This window comes from Apaloderma vittatum, unplaced genomic scaffold, assembly GCF_000703405.1.
Source record: "Apaloderma vittatum isolate BGI_N311 unplaced genomic scaffold, ASM70340v1 scaffold5083, whole genome shotgun sequence".
In the NCBI taxonomy this organism is placed as follows: Eukaryota; Metazoa; Chordata; class Aves; order Trogoniformes; family Trogonidae; genus Apaloderma; species Apaloderma vittatum.
The window spans coordinates 192,085-216,379 of record NW_009707437.1 but is presented as its reverse complement, the minus strand read 5'-3'; the positions used below and the strand labels follow the sequence as shown (position 1 = coordinate 216,379).

The 24,295-nt window shown below is 40.8% G+C and overlaps 1 protein-coding gene across 1 annotated transcript in view; it reads right to left on the bottom strand.

Moving 5' to 3' along the window:
• LOC104271508 (VPS10 domain-containing receptor SorCS1-like) overlaps window positions 1-24,295 on the bottom strand; it is a gene marked incomplete at both ends in the record, with an annotated part of 191,861 nt that overhangs the window by 65,058 nt on the left and 102,508 nt on the right. Inside the window, 2 exon segments of the mRNA XM_009866192.1 lie at window positions 175-293; window positions 9,998-10,062. Of these exon segments, the coding sequence (XP_009864494.1) occupies window positions 175-293; window positions 9,998-10,062 (184 nt within the window).

The following is a 24,295-nucleotide window of genomic DNA, read 5'->3' as shown; positions in this document are numbered from 1 at the left end:
ATTATTAGCATTGTAATGAACTGCTACAATTCACCCAGTGCCTTTGGTATTTGGATCCAGTGTTGCCTAATTAGTTAGGACCTAAAACATGCAAAGGAATGTAAGATAAAATAATATAATATAGAATGATATAATATAAAATAACAATAAACAAGAGAAGATGGTGTTTTGCACCTGAACAAAGACATAATCATCCTGGACAATCAGGGAATTATGGTCAATATAGCCTGGAAAGGGTTTGCTGCGAATGGCTTCACTGCAGTTCTGCATCTTGCAGGTGATGTATTGGGCATCTGAAAGGAAAAGAACAAAACCAAGACACTTGAGATCCTGAGCATCGATTTTTCCTGCTGTCACAAACTCATTTGCTGAGGCAGCATTTCTGCTTCTCAGCCGCATGTGACATGAAGTGACCTCATCCATTCAACACAACACAACAAACACAACTCAACACTTCTTTCCCTCACATCCCTCGCAACCCCACCCTCGATTACTTTCTTAAGTTCCTTCCTTCTTCACTTACCTTAGTCTCCCATTATTTCTTTCATTCCACTCTACATCAGACATTGCTCCTTAATACCAAGAGAGAGCCCAGCATAACTGATCTGATTACTCTATGCCACTCTTGCGGTTTCCTGTTGGAAGTAGTCCAGAGGCAGCACTTGAAGGTGGCACAATGTAGGGCTCGTAGCTCAGGTCTGGCAGAAGTATAGTTAAGGGTGAGTCATTCAGCACTGTTAGCTGCCCTGTTGAGCTTACTTGAATGCTGCCCAGGCTTAAGGTTAAAGCAAGGAACTGAGTGAGGGAACAACAGAGCAGTGAAAGTCCCTTTACAGAGGCAACAAATGGCCCAAGTCCTGTGACTCCCAAAATAACTATGGGTCTGAAGATCTGTGTCTAGGCTGCAGGACAGATACTTCATGCACTGAGCCTCTACAGTCTCCCTCTCATCGTCATGGTGTGGGATTTGCTGTAGAGCATGACAGCTTCTTCATGGTCACACGCTGAATTTATTCACAACTTGGCCAAGGTGCAGTGCATACACAAGTACGAAAACACCTTAAGACGACACCTGCCCCACAGCGTCCCCACTGAGAACGCCTTCCATGGCACACCTCTGTATTTCCTACAGCACTTATACTCTGCAGAGTAATTCAGATCACCTTGGAAAGTAATTCAGAGCACCTCCTGTTCAGGGATTTTACCTACTTCTCTGTTGACAGCGTAGGTGGATGCACTCTGGCAGACCTTGGTAATCATTCCACACTTTCTTGAAACTAGAGGTGTTAGTAGTTTCAATTAGTCATACATTTCAAACTAAATGACCTAAATGCAGTCCCCTAAAGCCATCGTATCCACTGTCACTGTATGGGATGTCCTCAACTCCTATTCTGAAGTACTGCAGGGTGCTCAGCTCATAATCCATCACCCAAAGAGAAACAATTTGAATTTCGTAATGGTGGTAATTTATCCTAGAATACAGAACAAGATTCTCAGTATTCAATTTGGGCTCTTTCAGATCAATTAAGAAGTTGCACTTTGTTTAATGACAAAGCTGATTTACAGGAAGAAGGAGTTTGGCATTTTAGCATTAGCACTTACATGACAGAAATACTACACAGCATTTAATGCTGGAACTACTTCTAATCTTTTTCCTTGTTGGAGAAGCGCAGCCCCTTGTTTCAAATACTTACCACCTTCTGACCAGAGAAGTAGCATTCTACACTGAAATATAAATGGCTAGATTTTCACCATTTCATATTTGATCTTGATTTTAATTATAATCTATTTGACATTTCTTTCCTTGTTTCTAAGGGCTGTTGACTTCTGCCTGAAACAGACATGCAAGGTAACGAACCTTCAGGAAAGTTTGATAAGGAATGATTTTACCCTGGCATTTTTAGAGTTCTTGCAATAATGTGCTAAGTATTATTAGTCACTGCAGTTTATAACATTTTATGCTTTTGCAGCTCATTGCAAAACATTAATCAGTACAGCCCGGACAGCATGAATGAAATGCATTTCCCTTCAGAGGGACATGACTTTTTCCACATTAGCCACGAGAGGGCAGGGAACGACGTAACTCCCAGACTGCTCATTCCAGCGAGCTCAGGAAAGTTTCCTTTCAAGAGGTGTTCAGCTCTCTAACCCTCTGCTCCCAGGAAGGACAGGGACAAGGGGACGCGATAGTATGGTGTGGTGCAGCATGTCCCCTCCTTGTTAAAACAGAGAACACATCCCTTCACCTGCAACACAACCAGTTACCACTCCTCCTGTTTAATTTGATCCATTGTACCACGAAGAACAGCCTCCTGCTCCTGTCTCCACTTTCATGGAATCACGGAACAGTTTGGGTTCAAAGCGACCTTTGAAGGTCATGTAGTTCAGCCCCCATGAAACAAGTAGCGTCATCTTCAACTAGATCAGGTTGCTCAGAGCCCTGTCCAACCTGACCTTGAACGTTTCCAGGGACAGGGCATCCGCCACCTCTCTGGGCAACCTGTTCCAGCATTTCATCACTCTCATTGTAAAAAACATCCTTTATATCTAGTCTAAATCTACCCTCTTTTAGTTTAAATCCATTACCCCCTGTCCTATCACAACAGGTGCTGATAAAAACACTGTCCCCATCTATCTTACAAGCCCCCTTTGAATACCAGGAGGTCGCTATAAGGTCTCTCCAGAGCCTTCTCTTCTCTGGGCCGAACAGCCCCAACTCTCTGAGCCTCACAGAAGAGGTGTTCCAGGACCTGTTCCAACAGGTCTATGTCTTCCCTGTGCTGAAGGCTCCAGAGCTGGATGCAGTACTCCAGGCGGGGCTTCATTCTGTCTCAAGAAGGTTCTTGAGTGAAATGCCTGCCAATCCTGAGCTTAAACAAAGCAGCATCAGCCGAAATGGCTGGCTTCACTACCTCCTGAGCCCTGGGCAAGACTGGGTGGCTTTTCATACAGAATCACACACAATCACAGAATGTTAGGGGTTGGAAGGGACCTCTGGAGATCGTCTAGTCCAACCCCCTGGCAGAGCAGTATCTCTCAGAGTAGGTCACACAGGAACGCATCCAGGCGGGATGATACATGGGTGATCCATGGGATTGTACCACTCAGCATAGAGCTATATAGAAGGAGACCTCTGCTTCTCACTTTGTTTTCACCACCACCCGCACCACTTCCTTTTACTTCCATGAGCACGCCAGTCATCTGGAAGACACATCTGGAGACTGCAGTGCTGTCTTACTTCCCGTGCAAACTGCTTATCTATACTGATCCTCCTACCCATGGGGAGGTAACAGGATGGGTGCTGCTGGGGCCAGCCAGCAAAGAAGTTTAAGGACTCTCCTCCACAAGAGATTTTAAAGAGCAGGTGAGGTTACCATCTATTAGAAGCAACTGAAATTTTTTCAATCCTGTTTTAATGGAGGAATGGGGACTATGCCTATTTCTGCTGTGATCACAGGAGTCTGTGCAGCAGTGATTGTACCATTGATGAAGATTTACTAAGGCAATTCCTGTGAACTTTTACAGTGCAATTCTCCACGGCTTCAAGTCTAAAATGCCAGTAATAACTACTAAAGGGCAGAGCACTGAAATTGCTTAAGCTAATCTCCCAAACAGCCAAACCCTGAGATGTGCACACCAAGAAAATCTCCCTCTGCTATGGGAGACAGAAAGAAGGAAAAGCAGGCTTCTTACAGTACCTGGACCCCTCTTTTTTCCTAAGGGAAGTTTTGCTGTGCTCATATTAACTCAAGGATTTTGTTTCAGCATTTGATTCTCATGGACATCTTATGCGATTCTATTGCTGGAGCTTTGTAATTTAGCATTAATTAATGTCAATTAATGTATTCAGTTGCTAAGCTCTGGAATTAATTTCATTAGTTTTCCTGCACAGATGTTTTCCCTGCCATAGGTAATTAGGACATTATGCTTTTCATTTCCAGATCCCTCACCTCCAACAACAGCTGCTGCTTTTAATATATGACAACAAAGTCATGCTGCGCCTGGAGAGAAGAACATAGCAACTCTCAGCTCTTACACCCCCAGACACTTTGATTTTGACAGGTTTAGACACCTAGAGTAGGATTCTTCTCAGGGAATGGCAGCTATTTCCAGAGAGGAAGCAAGAAAAGTCGCAGAACACAAAAATGGGAGAGATCTTGTAAGGGAAACCTCTGACATGATTAAATCTGCTTCTGTGGTGAAAGAGAATTGCAAATGGTAACACAGAGCGAAAGTTAAGAATCAGAGGGACCTCGTGCCATGAAATATTTTAGTCTTTTCTGTTTAGCTCGAACTCCATGCTAATGTGTCGTCAAGACAAATGCATCCAGCTTGTCCCAGGGACATTTCTTGGCTTGGTGAATGAAGATGGAAGGTCATTGGTGGTTACTGGAGGCTGGTGAGCCTCTGGCAAAAAGTACACATGGTAGTTCCAAATCCCTTCCTATAAAGCAGAGTAGGACTTTCTTCAGGATATTTAGCTGCCAAGTGTTATTTTGGACGGCATATCAAACCCTAATACCTTCTGCTTTCTAGTCTGCATATACACCTTTCAAAAACCTTATTTGATCCCATAGTCAGAGAAAATATTCACTGTGCTCACTGCAAATGTATAATTTTTCTTAAATTCATTGAGGAATATGCCTTTCTCTCTCCAGATAAATCCACTAAGGACAAATCAGAGTTTATGCAAAGAGCATCCACATAATCTATGACTTGTTTGTCTTCCAGATTTGCTGTGAAGTACCCCAAGCTCATTACTGAGCATCTGAGACATTAGGGATAGTTTCTGCTTTTGAAGGATGACTGGCATCCTGTAACTAATGAGCCATAAGAACATGGTAGTAACATCCCTCACTGAAAAACCCAGGCAAGTATCCTCTCTCCAACAGTGACTAATAACAGAAGCCTAGAGATGGTTATAAGAATTTGTCCAGGTGCCTTTGTAGTCCAGATGCACTTTCAGCCTCAAGAACCTCCCATGGCAATAAGTTCCACAATTTAATTGAACGTTCCCCAAACTTTAATCTTTCTCTTCCTTTTTTTTTGAGAAACAAAATTACTGCTTTTTATCCATTTCCATCTGGTCTGAATGCTGATTTGTGAAACATTTATGATATGGGAATATATTCACAACTCTCTAGGACTCAGCAATTGCAAAGCAATTAACCAATAATGAAGATCAGTGAAATGAAGCCATTCCATTTACTAACTACTCACAAACCTGTTTTTATCCTGCTGATACTCTTTCTTCATTGTACATCAGAGTCAGGAATCTTTCTTTACATGGGAAGGTATATCCTCTGCCATTTCTGGCATAAGGATGTCATTTAGAGAAACTAACAGATATCATCCTCCAGGACACATACTAACCACGGTCAGGAAGAAATACTACACACAATCAGGAAAAAAAAAATCATTGCGTAGATTTAAGGTATTAAGGGAATTAATTTACCACAGTTAGCAACAGACTGTCAGGCAAGGTTGCCTACTCATTTTTTCCACAGCAGTAATTATTTTATTCTTCCTAGCAATGTTCTGTAAAAACAGAAATCAAAGTGCTAGCACGGCTTTGTGATTCAGACGCTATTGCCCCAGTGCTCAGACCCTGTTGATCAACAAGCAAAGCATGCCTGCTAAACCCAGGTGAGGCCTTGCTCTTAACTCCAATCACAGCAGCACCTAAATTAGCTTTCTATAAGAAAAGTTGTTGTGCGAGTCAGGGCAGAAGAAGAAAAGCAAAGGAAACAAAAATACTTTCACATTAGAAAAACCCTTAGCTTCTTTCATTCACACTTTTAAAAAATTTACATAAATTTAAAACTTTACTCAAAATTAATTGGGGTCTATCTACATAAATGAATGCATATCATAAATGTAACAGTTGGTTTTCTTGACTTGGTATCTATAGAAACTGACACTTGGACACCCTCTGAGTCAGCTTTGCCATTCTCTGGTGGTCCAGTGAGTACCCAGTTAGTTTCCAAATGCCTTGTAGGAATCCACCTTTGATTCTTACCAACAGTCTGGATTTCTCAATAGACATTACCTAAATAAAAATGACCTCCCATATCAATTAGCTTGAATCAGAATTACTGAGATAACGCTCCCTAGCTCAAATCAGATCAGCCCATGAATTAAGAATCTTTCAGGACTCGTGTATTCTTTACAAACCTAAGCCCCACATGCCATTAAGTTTATACACCTGCTGAAAGAACTTCAAGCTGCATTTGAGAAAACCTATATTTAACTTCCACCAGTGATTCTGCCTGCTGACTGTGGTGGTGAATGTAATAGAAAGAAGCTTACTGTGTGGTTAAGAACTGTAGGGGATTAATTGTCTTACTGGATTGTTGATCTGAAACAAGACCAAAAAAAAATAATCACAATCCCTGCTGACTTTGCCGGCTCGCCTTTGATCCTGTTCCAAAATCAAAGTGGAACACCAGGGACACCCAAGCATGCAAATGGAAATGTGAGATAAGGTTCATATGAACTTCTTCCAACCAGAAAAATCAGTTTTACCACTGTGCTCTCAGTCCCAGCTAGACTTGGATTGGGCCTGAAGCCTTTAAAAAATGAACAAAACCATCACATTTGACAAGATGAAAATTTGCCTGGTGTTTCCAAAATTTACACAACAGTATTAAAACCACAAATGGCAATGATTAGCCCTGAAAAACTTTCTCCACCACTAAAATTAAATTGCACAGTCTGTTCTCAATTTGTTCATCACTACCTGCACCCTAGCTGGACGAGACTGTGTGTTCAGGAGGAGTCCAGTTTTCTCTAGATCCGGAAAAAAAAGGAAAAAAACCCAAGGAGAGTATGTGCTGAGGTACAACAATGCTAGTCAGATCCTCAGTGGATGTAAATCAACATGCCACAGGGTTATACTGATTTATGCCTGCAAAGTGACTCCTATTTTGGCCCTTGTAGAATCATAGAATGGCCTAAGCTGGAAGGGACCTTAGAGATCATTTTAACCCAGCCTCCCTGCCACCAGGGATGCCACCTCTCGACTAGATCAGGCAACACATGGGGACCCAACGGGAATCGAACCCATGACCTTGACGTTGTTAGCGCTACGCTCAACTGACTGAGCTAACCGGCCCCCTAAACCTTTTTCATTACGTATATAAACATAATAAATAAAATGCACAAACAGACCATAACAGGGGAGCAGAGATAGAGAGTTATTGGTGTTGCAGCAGGGAAAGCCCAATACTAAGGTTGTTGCTGATAGATGTTCTCAAACCATCCTGCCAGAGAGACAGGCTAACACCGTACTCTGCTGACATTTCTACTTCTCACCTAATGCTGCTGTTGTACTAGTCAGCTTCTGCTGGAAAAGATACCAGCACAAGAATTAAGTTTTTTTTTTTCTTATTTGTACTGAGTTCAGCAGTTTTTTGCTTAGTCCTTATACTTCCACCACAGGACCTTTTCTTTTATTTTACAGATTGTATGGTTGTTTCCATGTCACTCCCCTTTCTTTCCTTCTCTCTCCCCACTTCTTTTTGGCAAGTCTACCTTCTCAAATTTAATTTCTTTATTGAATTTTTACACTTGGTTGACTCTCAGAAGAGATATTCCAGACAAAATATAAATAAGTAAATGCAAGAACACCTGAAAAAAAATAACCCACAGAAACCCAAGAAAAATTATTTCTAAATTACTTTCAGCTTGAAAAAAAGGTATCTTTCTCACTACAACACACTCCACCTCATCATTCCACTGGTGGCAACACATCTACTTCATTCCAGGGGAAAAAGGCTTATTCATCTATTGGAGGGTCATAGTTATTTCATCCAGGAAATGGAGTCTGATTTAGTACTTACTAGAAGGCTCTAACAGCCAAGACACTTGAATACCAACTCAGTCAAGTTAACTAGAGTAATGGACCATGTGCACACTCTTAGCCTGTCTCAGTCTCAAAATCCTTTGACTGGCAGTGCTATCAAATGATTTCCGTGAAAAAAAATGCTGTGATATGTTCCAAGGTAACTGCTTCCAGTAGTAGGACTATTCACTGTAGTCCTCTACTAGAGATCAACACTCCCAGGAACAATGAGTAAAACAAGAGCATGAACTTACTGAAAATCCAACGCTTTTCTTATATTGCCAATGAGCTGAGCTGGGAAACTCCTGACTCATGAGCAGAAGTTTCATCTAAATCATTGATTTGCAAGAGGGGTCACCAGTGGCTGAAGGTTTGACACTATCACTATATTTACATTAGTAGTTCTATCACTGCTTAAACAGAAAATCTTAAGTCGTGTTGCCTCACAACTAATCTAAGTACACAGAATCAGTTACCAGAGCTCAGCTGATGAGCAATAATTTGTTATTCCACAATTCTTTATTAATGTGCCTAACTCTTCAGTGAGGCCAGTTTCATTTATCTGTTTTTCAGTTTCCACCTTAACAGCTGTAATAAAGCTTACTGATTTGTTAAGCACTCATGAAGTCTTTTGCAGAAACATGCTACAGCTGTGCAAAGTGTTCTTATTATGGCCCAAGAACTCAAACAAGACCATTCAAGTCATTTTGAGAATGGTACTGTGAGCTGAACATCCCTCAAAAGCGCCACCAGAACATACTCCTTCAAGACCAATTGTAGTGTTTCATCTCAATGCCCTCAGATTCATAATGCCTTTTAACAGTAATATTTTGCACTGAAATACTGTCCTGTTCAAATATTTCATTCCCATTTAGCATGTCCTGAGAAATAGAAAGCCTCATGTTCCCAGCCTTGTCACCACATTCAGGTAAGTGAAACTGCGAGGAGAAATAATAATCAGAGACCACAAATGATAAGAAATAGACATATTACATTCTTGCACTTTTACTAATCTTGCATATCTCAAAATGGAAAGTTTATGGTTTCTATTGCAACTGCTTCTTTCCTAAATTCATCTACCAAAACATTCTCTTTCACAATAAATTACAGTAAGTTAAAAGCCTGATTACTTTACAGTTATCTTTTCAGACAGTTTTTTTAAGTTTCTGATGACTAAATACACATTTTAAGAAACACTACTGCATTTGGGAGTACAATTCAGGGGAGAATTTTATCTATTTCCAAAGGAATTGACTGCATCATTAAGACTTACATATTGCGAAGGGTAAAAATCTGCTTGTCACTTCACAGCAAAGCTGCTTTTTACAGAGGAAACGATATAAAATCACAATGATCAGAACAATGGCAGCCAGGTTTTCGGTGTGAAGCCTGCTTGAGGCAATCCAGTGTTGTGGAAAAGAAGTCCATGGAGGAAGAACTGCAAAGGCAGTGGAGCTCAAAGACAAACTTTGAGGAAACATGGGTGGGAGGAGAAAAGGCTAGCGGGTGTCTTAGGTTTCCTGAGAGAATTTTAAGCCAATTAGAAGAATATTTTGGAGTTGCACGTAAACGAGGCTCCTGGAATTGAGAAAAGCACCTCAGGAGATAAAGAAAGGAGGGAGAGGCGGTAATGAAAATGAAAGACAATGATAGGACGAGCAGTAACAGTAAAGAGTATGCTTAGGCTGGTCATTAAAATGTGAGATAAATGAGGTACTTTTCAAAGGTAGTACCTAAGGCAGAGTATCCCTGGTCTGTTGAAACAGTAAAGCCAAGAACAAGGTGATACTATCCACTGTGTGAAACAACAGCTGCTAGATTCTGTGGCCCAGGAACTTATCTCCAACACCATGCTCCCTTGAACAAAAACCACACAGGAAGAAAGAAAGGTGCTGTATATACTAACTCCAATCACTACTTATCGCCTGTTCTTCCTTACCATGTTCTCAGCTCCTTTCATAGCATGTTAATGCCAACTTTTTGCCTTGCTGAAAAGACTTCTCTACTTACAGACCTGTCTTGGAACAGTCAAAACCTTCATATTAAATGAGCGAATCACCAAAGAGAAGTCAGATTTCCATCATGATATTGCATGGCTGCAAGACTATAAAGGCAGTCTAGAATACTACAATATTTGGAAGCTGATGTACTTACGACCATCCACTGTCTTTGCCTCCAGGTGAACGAGATCAAGATCTCTACCAGACCCCATCATAGACCTGTAAAAGACAGATCAATGCAAAGACGTTAAAAGTAGGATATACCATGAATGGCTGAGATACTAATTCCACCGAAGATCCTGTTTAGCTGGATTTAAAGTTCATACTCACAAGCAAGAGCTGATTGTTTTGAAAGCATTTTGGAGTTTTCTTTTAAAGGAACGTTTGAAAGTTCTACCATTTTGTCAAATCAATGCCACTTTACTCATGAGATCTTTATTTCTGACCCTTTTGCTTCTTTGTACCTGGAGACTTGTTTCTGTTCTCACTGGTGCCTCACATTTTGGCCTGACACCTGGTTTGGTCAGAAGGATGCATTTCAGTTCTGGGTGTGATACAGAAGACTTTAATTGACGGGATAATAGTGTTTTCCAGAATACTAATTATAGCTGTTCTTTTATATTGGCCATTTTATGGACATTTGCTTAGCTGACACTCTTAATGATCAATATTCCCTCATTAATTAAGAAATTTTAAAAACCCATTTCATCCTGAGACATTTTATCACTTCTGATCTAATAAAAACAGTGTTCCATTAATAAAAGAAATGTCGGATTGACTCGGAAAATGACTGTGTGTTCATTTCCATTAACAAGCAACAACATAAAGACATTGAGCACTGCAAATCGGGGGTTTACAGACTCAAGGTTTGCTTCTACTGTTGAGATTCCCCTGGACTGGCACTGCCGGCCTCAACAACTCCCCGGGTCAGCCCAAATGGCCAGTGGCTGGATGGACAGTCTGAATTATGGCAGTACTGACTGCAAGGATGTGCCTGTCCTGTTGTAGAGCAGCCTCAGCAGCATCCCTGAAAATCAGCCTTGTTTCTGGTCTTGGTCGTATTATCCAAATCATAATCCTAAATTAAGGCTAAGGGTTAAACAACCAGTTTCTTGTTAGCTGCCTGACCTCCAAGTTAATAGATGCATGAGGGAAGAGAAACATTTATTTCCAGGGACAGACAAATTAGATGCTGTTCTGTTCAAAGCCTCATTATTTTTCAGAAAATCAAAAGTGAAGTTCAAACAGTGATTTAGACCTTAATTCAGTTCCCACTGACTGCAATCAGAGACAACTCCAACCCTTAATCATCATGTGCATTAACTAATAACCGTTATAAAAATGTTAACAATAACAAGACTATTTGTGTCCTGATTAATCCTTAGTTTTGCTTGACAAAATCTGTAACAATTCTCTAGCTAGGAAAGGTTGATTTTTTTTGTTCTCCTTTGCTGGGGATTGGAAGTTTCAGAAAAGACTGTGAGCCAACATTGCTTTCATCTCTTTTCCATTTTTAACAACAGTTATGGCAAGGTCTTTTTCTCCTAAACATTCAACTTCCATTTAAAAACTCTGCTTCCTGATAATTGACACCAAAGTGGGTGGGAAGGGAGTACCCTTCTAGGGCATTTTTCTTTTACCTGCTATGATCAGCGGATTTAGGGCCAAAATGCTGGGACTACTAGTTAGAATTCAGTTCAAGATAGATGGATGCCAACAACAAACAACTCTAAAAAACTGTAGAATGGACTAAGCTCATAACTGAGCTTATCTCCTTTTTATTCTTGTTTATTCAAGCAGGCTTTAAGCACACCTGGCAACTGGGCTACTGCTGAAGACACAGTACATCTTTGTCGGTGCATTCCTCCTCCGGACCTCACACAGCCCCATGAGGATGTGAACTCTCCAAAGAAACAACAATTATACTCCTCAGATTTGAGCACATTGTGCCTTCACAGACACACAACAATGGTATTCATCCAGCAAAGAACTTGTTGCCCTAGTTAAAGCCTGTGAGTCTACAGTCAGGTGCTTGGTGAGTCTCCTCCTCATGGTGCTACTCTAACCCCAAGAAACACCTCTGCTGCATCTTCTCAGGCAAAGGCACCTAATTCAGAATGAGATGCCTCACTATGGGATGGGACATGACTGTCACTGTTGTTTTCACTTGCAATATGAGCCACAGTTTACATCAACTACTTAAATGTCTTAAGAGCAGCATATAAATATCTGGACCTACCAGGCCCTCAAAGTTAGAAGGCTACAGCTTAGTAACCCATATATTACTTACTCTCACACTGTGACAGCCAGTACGTGGACTAGAGAAGCTTCGACTCTAGGGAGAATTAAGCCATCAGTTGTGCCAAGGATGTACAAAATAAGGACACATGACTGGTGATACACATTATCCATCTACTCAAGGGCTTCCTTTCTTCTGATGTTTCCTAATCCCCGAAAATTAGAAATGTGATGATGAACGAAGATGAAAACTAAGACCCAGAGGATCTAAGGGAGTTCCTGAAGTCAATCAGGACATCTGAGGTGGAGGCAAGAACCATATCCAGGTTTCTCTATCTGCTAGATCTTTCTTCCTACCTTAGAAAATACATATTCTATTGCTTTGACGTATAATAGATTTAATTTAGTTGTGACAATGTCACAGTCAGACCCATAATATTAAATGATAACATGAGCAATCAGTTGCAAGGGACAGGCAAAATACAACTACATATCTGCTCAAATAAATATTAGTAGTACACAGCTGACATCCAGAAATATATCACTGCTGAGAGCTTACTGAACATGAGCTTTTCAAAATTGCATTTTCTTTTATCATGTTGTCTTCTTCCATGGTAGCCCTGTGATATTTTGCTATACATCCCTCCATACCACATGAAAAGCCTTATGAAGTAACGTTCAGCTTACCCAGTTGTACACTACAGATATCTAACTGTGAGCTAATCCCACACAACTCTCTTTGCAGGCAGTGAGGAGAAACCAGCATTTCTGTCCTGTGGTTCATCCGAACTGTGTCAGATATGGTTCTGTGAGAAGACAAACTGTAGCCTGGAACGGGCTGTTTCTCTCCTCTGAATATAAAATGTCTGGACACCTACACTACAGACACCCACACATGATCACAAAAAGGTCCCAAAGCAGGTAACACAACAGACCTGAAATATATCTATTATCTACATCTAAAAACATAAATTACAGATATACTATGGATTGTAAGTGAAGGGGATAGAAAATGTCTTGGGTCACCTTCTGTCTAAGAGAGTAATGTTTTATACAGTTTACTTCAGCTTTATTATTTAAATATATGGCAGGTAAAAGTCTAGCAGACATTCAAATATTAGATATTAACCACAATGAGCATATACAGGAGAGAGATACCATGCTCTTGGTTGCACTGCACCTGAGAACATGCACTCTGGAAGAAGATGGACATAACCTTTTATATGTATAGGGCTATCAGTTCTTAAAGCATTTGTTGGAAACATGTTGTTAGGAACTGTGGAATATACATCGGAAATCTTAAATTGTTTGTATGTCAACCAGCTCTACTGCAATAGTACCGACCACGCAGCTACACTTATTAGCGCGTTTTCTTGGCTTTTTCTGAGGAGAACATTATAGTTCTACAAGCCTGAGTAACCTGATTACAAAGAAATTCCTGATAGATGACTGGATTTGAAGCTTCTTACACCAAAACTAGTGTGATAAATAAACATGAGCTTCACACATGGAAAAAGGAAACTACGTGCTGCATTTGCCCTAGATAGCACCAAGGCCTCAAACTCAGTGTTTCTAATCAGATACACAACTGCCTGCTTTACTTCATTACCTTTTCTGCACATGGTCAGCACAACATGGTGAATGCACAACTCACAAGCTAAACAAGGAAAAGTGCTCATAAATCAAGCACCCTGCAAAGGACGGGGCTATGGATGAACAACACTCTGCGCCCCACTCAGTTACTGATATGTCTCAGAAATTTCTCTAAAAATAAACAGCAGACCAAAAGTTCACCATGCCCTATTCTGAGCAACTTTTGTCAGTTATGCCAGCAGACCTTCTTCTCATATTTCTCAATTCTATTCTTCCCTTTGTTCTCAAAGACCAGTCTTTCATATATCCACAAACTTTTCTTGCTGTGGTCTACGTTTCCACTTTACGGTAAAATGCCAGCATGCCCTTTGTCCGTCCCTTTAATCTCAGGCTTTGTGTAATACTCCCTGAAACTTCAGTACACCAGGGACATGCTTGCAACACTTACTGCTGAACGGTGCCTATTGTATTTTTGCGATTAGTTTTTTGTGGGTTTTTTGGTATAATTGTCTGGATGTTTGAAAAAAGAAAAAGGAAAAGAAGAAAAAAAAATGACACAAAAAATCTTTTGGGAAAATGAGGATTTAAAAAAGCCAAGGGGAATGCAAGGCAGTGACCCCATTGCCTTTACACTGAAGACAGTCACATTATGAAAAATGTAGGATCCCCCATTGTCCTATTACAAAGTTGCTTCCTAAAATTTTAATCACCATCAAGCCTACTAAGTAGTCATCTGCACTTGAGAGCTTCACAAATCGATATCACTGGCTGCAGCGCAGTAATTGCTCTGAATGCAGATTCTACATCCACCGTGAGAAGAAGCACAGAGGAAAGACCTCAAAATCATCGCCTGGTTTAGAACTAGGTTGAACTAAACAAAAGCAGTCTGGCACTGCCTGTTGCACAGCAAACACTACTTGGCATATTTCTGCAGTGACCAACCCCTTGCCATCTCTGTGTCTGAAACATTTCTAAAACCTTGGCTTCCTTGGCCTGTCAGCTCTTCTGAGCCAAGAAAATTCAACAGAGACCCTGTTATCCTGGGGTTTCCACCTCTTCTATCTTTTTTTCACTTCTAGGGACAAAAGCCATTGTTTATGGATGCTGGGAACTGATGAGGCTTGCAAGGCAGTCAGACCACTCAGAACTGCAAAAAGGCATCATTGTGAAGATAGCAAAAGCTTCCACTTGGTGTACTTAATTTCAAACTACTGTTTATCATCAACAAAGAATTTGAAGCACCAGACAAGAAGGGCTCCATCTCAAGGGTTTATGCATTCTGGAAAGTAGCTTTGGGTGCCTAAAGTTTTGGCTAACTGACTTCAGAAATGGTCACACCATATCTGTGACTGCACAAGAAACCTGACAGTAAACTTTTCACATGTATTCATTGTATCATACACACTCACAGCAGCCAAGATCACAGGTTTTTTAAGCTAAGCAATAAAAGACAATGTTATTTTACAGAATCTTCAATGCAAATGGCCCAGAATGAAAGGCTGGAAGGACAGAAATGCTACTGTGCCCTTTTCACTTACAGAACAAGTGCAAATGCCATTCATTCTTTATACGGAGACAGAGATGTTATGCAGCTTTCCCATGTGTCAGAGGAAATGAACAGGTGCAGAATCAGGGCTGGTACAACCATCCGTCACCTTCATTTGGGGGGATTTTTTCACGTAGCAAAGGATGGCAGATAAATGACAGATAACAGCATGACTCCACTAAGGTGAGTGGAAAGAGATCCACACAGTTCTTGCCATTTTGAGCTTATCAACACTGACTCAGAGTAGGTTAGAAGTGGCTGCAATGTAATACCAGATATAAAAGTAACACATCACTTGGAAAATCCACTTCGATCTCTCATCACGAAAAATGCTCATTTGCCTCTGTTTCCTCTCTTCCCCTCACCGCAATCTGTCCCCCTTCTCTTTCTGGACATTAGACTCCAGCTGCATTCTGCAGATGACTTTATGCTCAGTGTGCTATTTATTTTTAGACATCTCCTGACCTTCAGTATTCCTTCTTCCCAGCTTCAATTTCAGCACACCTCCATCCCCACATATACCTTATTACACAAAAAGGCTAATTAGCTGCAACAGACAGGTGGAAGGGAGAACATACTCTCAGAGATTCTTATGCCAAAGTTGTCCTATGAACATAAATATTCTAACAAGCTTTATCGTGTCACAATAGAGCTATAAAGTTACTCTGTTCAGCACATGATAATGGCTTTGTAATTCAATTATTGGTAGAATTTGCCATTGGGGATTTATCTTCCTTTAGCCTCAGCACTCATGCGAATCCCTTATCGTAAATCTCGCCAGTGCAAAACCAACTCCCCCACTGCCTCTGGGACACATCCTGCCACTTCATATTAAAAACTTGACAGCTTATTCCAGTTTAGTGAATGGCAAGTTTTTGTTTTAAAGAACAGAATGAAAACAACAACAGTAGATGACGTTCATGGAGTCCTCAGTAGCATCAATTTTTTGGTTCCACTGATGCTTCTATAACACTCTAAATCCTAATTGCCATTCATAAATATAGTAACATATAGCACTAGACAGGGAGCTTTTTGTCCAGAGATACAAAAGTACTCGACAATCAACCTTTAAGTAACCTTCCCTGCATGCTACTGATTTGTTCAAGACCTATGGAAAAGTACAAGACCAGGAGACCAAGTTAGAAATAGGAGTTGAGGAAAATTTTTGTTCTCAGCTTTATAGATAAACTCCACTGATTAATCAAGAGCACGAGGAACTCACTGATTTGACCAAGATCATACACTTGTGCACCAGAAACAAAAATAGAGCCTGAGAGTTCTCCAGGCTCCTTTTTATTTTACCACTATATTGACTCTGTGAGGACTTTGCAGATACTCTGTTCCTTTTTTTGCTTGCAGAGGTCAGTGCATCTGCCCCAGGGAGCTTAGTGTCAGAAAGAATTCTTATGGTTTCTTTAGTTCAGTCCCTATTATGTGAAATTTTACAGATTTTTATATTCCTGGTACATACTTTAAAGATTACTTTCTAGCCTTGACATCTCTTAACCATATTGTCCTGACATGTTTTAGAAACAAAGGGATAGATTCCAAACAGGCATAAACCAGCACTTCATTGCTTTATATCTTACCAATCTCCTCTGACAATAATCTAATCAGATTTTCCCCGCTGCATCTCTGCATTATTCTTTCCTACATTGTGCAATTAGATGAAATTATATCAGTTTGTGCAATTCAACTGGAAGACACTGGGCCAAATCCATCCCATGGTGCACTTCACTTGGTTTGTCACCTTTTCTCTAGAACTAATGGAAGATAGCAGGGCTGCCAGTAAAGCCCAACTTCTCCTACTTGTGCCACCTCACAACACTGACTCGTAAAAGCAGGTAGCTGTTGCTGCTAAGACTAAAATATATGAGTAAGTAAACTGAGGTAGCGGTATGATGTCCTGGTCATGGGGAGTCACTTCTACCCTCACCATCATTTGTTACAGCCTTTGAGCGAGATATCCACAGCCTTCCACCTCAGTGTTCACATATACCACAGAGCTTTAAAGACAGTTGCAAATCAAGCCTTCTCCCCCACTGCTTTCTATGGGAAGCTCCAGAAAAGAAACATGGCTAAAACTCTGAAATAGACAGATGAGAATTCTGAAGGAGGAAGGTATCTATTGCTGGTAAGACTGGGTAGGAGGAATGTCTTAAAATGAGGATCTAAACTAAGTGGATAAAATTCAGTCACCAGGATAAGATACTGATATTAAGATAGTCATACTATCCTACATCTCTTTTTCAGATATTACAGGAGACTTAAGACATTGTACAGGCTTGAAATGACAGTAGGAAGAAGGTAGCCTCTAGTTACAGCCTCTGAACACAGCTCCCTGATATAATGGACCAAAACTACCTGATTTACTGCTTCTCTGCTGGTGCAGTCTAACAGGATCATGGTTTCCCACTGTGTTAAGACACATGTTTCTGGCACCTTGCAGTGCTGTGGCTCAGTCAGCACGTTTCAGAGGAGGCCCAGAAGCCATTTACAGCAAGAATGGAAAGTCAGCTCTGGTAACACAGTACACTACTCATTAAACATACAACAGAAAACAGCACTGAAACCTTCCTGACGTAGATCTAGACAAATCCACAGCTAACTTTACTGTGCAACTGCCTCACCCTTTTGAGGGTGCATATGGAGAAAACAGCTTTTAAGTCCAATGTCAGTTGAAGACTGGCACATGCCAGAGTCCTGCATAGTGCTGCAGGGTTCTGCTACTGAGTAAACCCCAAGTAAGGATTTTGAACCCGGTATATGGATGCCTTGACTGCTTCTGGGGATCTTTAATGTGAAGAAGTGGATGATGGGAGAGCAGCTGAAGCTCTTGAGATTCTGGACTCATTCATGAAGAATCTCTGGATTATTTTTGTAAGATAAATCAGCTGAATTGGGAAAACCAAAATATACAATATACGTAACAATCAGACTGAGCCCTCTAAGTCTAAAAAGGCTTATTCAGGTGAATAAACCTTTTCTCCCTATTCACAACTGAAGAACAAGACTATAAAGGGAGGAAGGGGGCAGAGTCAGCTAAATATCAAGATTCTATTCAGTTACAACTTTCAGGAGGAGATGCAAGTTACTATGTTACCCTTATCTTTAGATTCTCTGTGATAATCAAGTAGAGTTGAAAATATTTTCTCTCTTGCATGTGGAACTCTGCCAAACCAAGGATTTAGGACTGAGGTGTTGTATTTTGCTCCGACAAATCTTGATTTGAATATGAGTAATGAGTTATTTCAAGAGATTACTGGAACCAGAGGATCTGGTTATTATAGATCCAGAGGGCTGTCTATCAACCTCTGCTGTGTGACTTCAGGTAGTTTTCTCAGCCTTGTCCAGGCAAGAAAAGTAAGTATTTTGGATCTGTTTCTTAAGAACTAAAACTTACCAAAACCCAAAGAGTCTAAATGAGCTTTTAAAAGCAACAGAAAGAGGATGCTGAATTTTTTTTTTCTGTCCTGAGGGACTCCACTAGATACAGGCCTCCAACAAGACTCTGCCCCATTGACCACAGCTCTCTGACTTCTTTCCTTCAACCAGTTCACAATCCACCTCACTACTCAGTCATCCAGACCATACTTCCTCAGTTTAGCTATGAGGATGCCGTAGGAGACGGTGTCAAATGCTTTAATGAAATCCACATGAACTACGTCCATTGCGCTGCCATCATCTATCTACCTAGTTATGTCCTCATAAAAGGCTATCAGGTTGGTCAAACATGACTTCTGCTTGGAAAAACTATGTTGACTGCTCCTAATGACCCTCTTATCCTTGATATGCCTAGAGACAGGGCTGAGGATAAATTGTTCCATTACGTTTATTTCAGAAAATAAAAAAGATGAAAATCAAGCAAATTTCACTACTCTTGATATTCACCATCAGTCACTTACTTTGGATCTTCTGAAAACTGTCATGGGTCTCTCCATGATGTGCCCCTCTCCACCATATTTAAGCTATGAAATGCATATATTTTTAATATTATTTCTAGTAGGCTTCAACTTATCAGGTATGGCTTGTATGTTAGATCAAGTGGATGATTTTCTGGACAGGCTGTCACAATGCCCTTTGGCATCTTCTACATCAGCCTCCAGTATTTGCCCTGTGGTGATTAAAAGGTCTTGTTCAGAAAGACACAGCACCGTTTGTAAACAGCCCAGGTATCTGCCACTTAAACTGTTGCAGCCCACCTGGGAGGGTGTGCAAATCTCACCAAGAAAAGATCTAATGAAAACGCTGGGACAGTTTGCTCGGCTTCCTCCAACAGCTTGAATATAATAAAGTTTTTAACAGGGCTTTGATACTTTTCCCCCTTGATTTTCGGCTCTTTCAGCTGCTCCAATGAACAGAGCTTTTAAAATACAGTCTATAGCTAACTCTGCTCTGAAGGTTAACTTTCTTTGCCATTGCTTATAAAAGAAATGCAAATATAGCCCTATCTACTCATCTGTCCTCTCAGATACTTACCAGTTTATCTTTTTCTCCCTTTCAGTGTGTGTGCATATCCTTGTATTGTTTGAGGGGAAAGGCTGGTGGGCTGCTTTTTTTACAATGTTCGCATCCATTTTCTTCTCCGTCTCATACTCAGAAAAAAGCAAGACAGAGTGGAGACGCAGCAACATCTCTTACCAAACTGAGATATCTCCTGCAATTTCTTCAGGGAATTATTACCATAATGAACACACGACTCTATAGGAAATGAGATATTCTATGATATGCTTTTACTTCTCATCAGCCTGTTATACCTATGGAGTGCAAAGCCCTCAGCCATACTTTTTTTTCTAATTCAGTCATCTTAGAATCACAGAATGGTTTGGGTTGGAATTAACCTTTAAAAATCACCTAGTCCAACCCCCTGCAATGGGCAGGGACATCTTCCCTTACATCTGGTGGTTCAAAGCCCCATCCATCCTGTCCTTGAACATTTGCAGGGATGTGGCATTCACAATTTCTCTGAGCAAGTGTCTCACCACTCTCACAGGAAAGAATTTCTTCCTTATACCTAATATAAATCTACCCATTTTAAGTTTAACACTGTTACCCCTTGTTCTATGACTACAGTCCCACTCAGAGCCTATCCATCTTTCTTGTAAGCCCCTTTAAGCATTGGAAGGCCATAATAAGGTCTCCCTGGAGCTTTCTCTTCTCCAGGCTAAACAATCCCCCAACCCTCTCAGCCTTTCTTCACAGGAGACATGTTCCAGTACTCTCATCAATAAAGCGCTCTAATCTTCTTGAAGTATGGAGAGCTATTTCTTTTGTATTTCTCCTACTCGCTTGTCTCGGTGCAATACACAAATAAGTAAAAAAATAAAATAAAATCAATTGCACTGATACAGTAAATGATTATAACTTGATGATATAATTTGCTGGCTGACTGGCTGGGCTTTTCTACTGCTCATTTTAAGACACTTTTATTATTTGACTTTTTTCCTTCTCTCCTTCAAGTTTCTCAAGGTTAGGTTACGATTTGAATTAGCCGAGAATCTTTTCAGAAAAATTCTCATTTTGATTAAAATGCACTACATTTTGTGGACATTTTAATAAGGGTTTTAACATTTTATTTTTTTATTTTTTTTTAGGATCAGCTTTAATTGTGATACCTTGACTTGCTGACTTTCTGAAAATAATTTCAAGGTGAAGGCATGACTTGATCTGAGGATCAGAATAAAAATCTAACATTTAATGAGCAATTTCTGCATAAATATTTTGGCCATATTGAACTATATGCACTTTGACTAGAGTTTTTTGCAAGTCACAAGGTATCATTATGGAATTTTGACTAGATGACTGGCCCACTTTAAAAACGGTTTTAAAAAAGTAATTTCCAATATGACTGGATTTGCCAATTGTGCTCATATTTGTATTCCCCACAAACCCACGTATGCTGAAATAGAATGTATGCTGAAATTCACCAAGTACCACAAAAATAAAAGACTTGGAGAAAAATTATTTCTGAGTTTAACTAGCACCTACTGCATTCTCTTCCCCTAATGCCAACTGCATTAGCAAACACTGTGCTATAAGCAATAATCCAGGTATATTAACTTGCTGTTTCTGTATTAGCCTACTGAACTAATATTGCTTAGAATACTCCCTCTTAGTAATTAAGGTATTTTCATAAAGCACAGTTCCAGAATTACTAAGTACCTTGGTAATTTTCATGCATTTTTCTGTCACAGTACATTTAAGAGCAAAATCTAAAGGACCTGCCAGAGAACTAATAAAACCCATGAAAATTGATACAGTAGAGAACTGCAGTGTCTTGGGGTTGTATGCAGTGTGGATTCCTTTATATTTCCATGAGACACAGAACATATGGTTAACTCTGAGTGGATTATGCTTTCCTCAGTATATCACTTTCACATACCCAAGTTATGCAGATATGCGATAAGGTACCCAAGTTATAACAATTATTAGAGGTGTCAGTTTTACAGTAGCCCATCACTGAAGCCTGCCCAGTACAAATGTGTCCTTACAATCTTTTAGTGAGGTAAAGAATTACAGACCCCTTTTTCCTCCTTTTTTTCTTTTCTTAAAATAAGAAAATTCCTGAGACCTCTCATTTTAAATGTCTGAGTTTATGTGCTCTTCCTCCATCTGATATCTTCCTCTACAGAGTGACTTTACAATCTCTTTCATCACAGCTGTGGATGTCAGGGCACCACTTAGAGCTGCAGGTGGAAGAATGACAAGAGGGAACACAGGAGCCTGAATAAACAAAGATTCTATTTTCATGTTAATGACTCCACTTAATGAAACAGTGTATACAGGAATACAAAACACATATGAACTACAAGGAGCTGAGCTGTGTCTACACAGAGTGTTTTCTCAGAGTCATGCAATAGGCATCAGCAGACTGCTTTAATGTTGTTCTTCAGAGATTTAACTTCTCTGGGGTGGTAGTAGGAGGGGGTGTTTCAGAGAGCAGCCAAAAATAAGTGAATAAAAAAGAAAATTCTCTCTGAAACAGATATAAGAAATGCTGCTGTAAAAGACATTACAGTTTCTCTGACAGCATTTGCAGGCAGAGCCTTCTCAGGACTAAAACTAGTAAGTTCCGTGTTGTTTATTGACAAGACTGAAGAGTGACCCACCAACTATTTACAAGACCACATGACTGTGTAAAATGGCAAGTAAAATATGTCAGGAAAAGGCATCTTTGCTTTCATCAACCACTCGTATTTGTTTAAAAGTCCTTAAAGTCTTCCAGATATTCATGCTCTCTCAAAAGAAGCAGCATTAAGTAAATGCAACCTCAAAAAGGCTTGATGCCAAAGGCTTTGCTTTGTATCTTCCTGGTATGTCCCAAAAAGTCCCATTGTAGACAGTCCTGGAAGCAGCCTGTATTAAAGCAACTCCTCACACTTCCTTAGAAATCAGAATATAGCCCTCATTTATGGAATATAGAATCGTTTTGGTTGGAAAAGACCTTTAAGATCACCAAGTTCAACTGCTGCCTAACTCTAGCAGGCTCACTTCTAAACCATGTCCCTGAGCATCATATCTAGATGATTTTTAAACACATCCAAGAATGGTGATTCAATCACTTTCCTGGGCAGCCCATTCCAGTCTTTGATAACCCTTTCTCTACAAATTTTTTCCTAATATCTAACATAAACCCTTCCAGCATACTTGATGCCATTTCCTCTTGTCCTGTCAGTTACAACTTGTAACTCATTTCTCTGGCCCTCAGGTGCCAGAGCCCCATAGCTGTTCTGTAAGGGCAATTGGGAAGGTGATGGAGGCCAGGAGGGGATTCATCTGCCTCTCCAAGCAGGACCTGTTTCCATTCCTACTCATCTCTTAGGTTCCCTCCCTGTGGCAAGAGAGGAGGGGGTCCTCTGCTTCCTGTGGAGCCTCCACCTGCAGCCTCTGCCTCAGGGAGAGGCTCCACCAATCCATCTCTCTCTCACACTCCCTGGCACTCAATAACCTCTCCACTTCCTCCTTCAGCCCTGTCACAAGGCTGAGCAGATCATTCACCTGGTCGCACCTCACACAGGTTCTATCTTTGCTGCCCCCCAGGAGTGACAGGCTGATGCACTCCCTGCAGCTGGAGACCTTCATGGCCACATGTTTGCATTGGAGCTCCGTCTGGGTCACCACGTTCCTCCTAGCCATGGCTTTGGGTCGAGTCTATAAATATCTAAAGGGTGGGTGTAGGGAGGATGGAGCCGGACTCTATTCAGCAGAGTCCAATGAGGAGACAAGAGGCAACAGGCACAAGCTGCAACACAGGAAGTTTCATTTAAATATGAAGAAGAACTTCTTTACTGTGAGGGTGGCAGAGCACTGGGACAGGCTGCCCGGGGAGGTTGTGGAATCTCAGTCTCTGGAGACTTGTGAGAGCTGCCGGCACCAGCGGGGTCGCTCCACAGCCCGCACGTACCCCTGTGCCAGGAGACCCCAGAAGTCAGACTTTTCAGGTTAATTAGGCTCTGTATTTTCACAAGTCAAAATGTACAATAATCACTAACAAAAACCCCAAACCTAGGAAAAAAAAATACAGGGAGCAAGGCTCTACCCAGCCTGTACCTCAGCACTGGCTGTAGAGATGTTGCTGTACAAGTCTGGATTTCAACTGCACATCTGCATCCTCTTATGTGCCAGGTCCTTTTTGCTTTTCTTGCATGGGGAGTCAGCAGCAGCCACAGTCTGAGCACAAAGGGCTGCCCTTCTGATTCAGCACGTCAGTGCCTATTTTGTCCTCTGCACAGAAATGTAAATGCCTAGAAAAGCCCAGTGTTGCTCCCCATGATGTAAATGATCTCAATTATAAATGTACACCTCTGTTTTCTGCTACGGATGGTTCTGAGGACATATTGTGTCCATATAATTGTAGCTAACAGTACTGTTTTTTTCTCAGGGTGATGATGGCCATAATAAGCCGGAATAGGATGGAACATTGTCTCCACAAGCTGTATTATTTTTACTTTTGATAGCAGAAGTACAGTCTAGCTTACACTAAGGTGTGTTATGCAAGGGACATTTTATTCAAGGTGAAAATACATGCTTGCAGTTTCATGTTTTGTTTATGGCTGCAGGGAATTAGATGGGTGG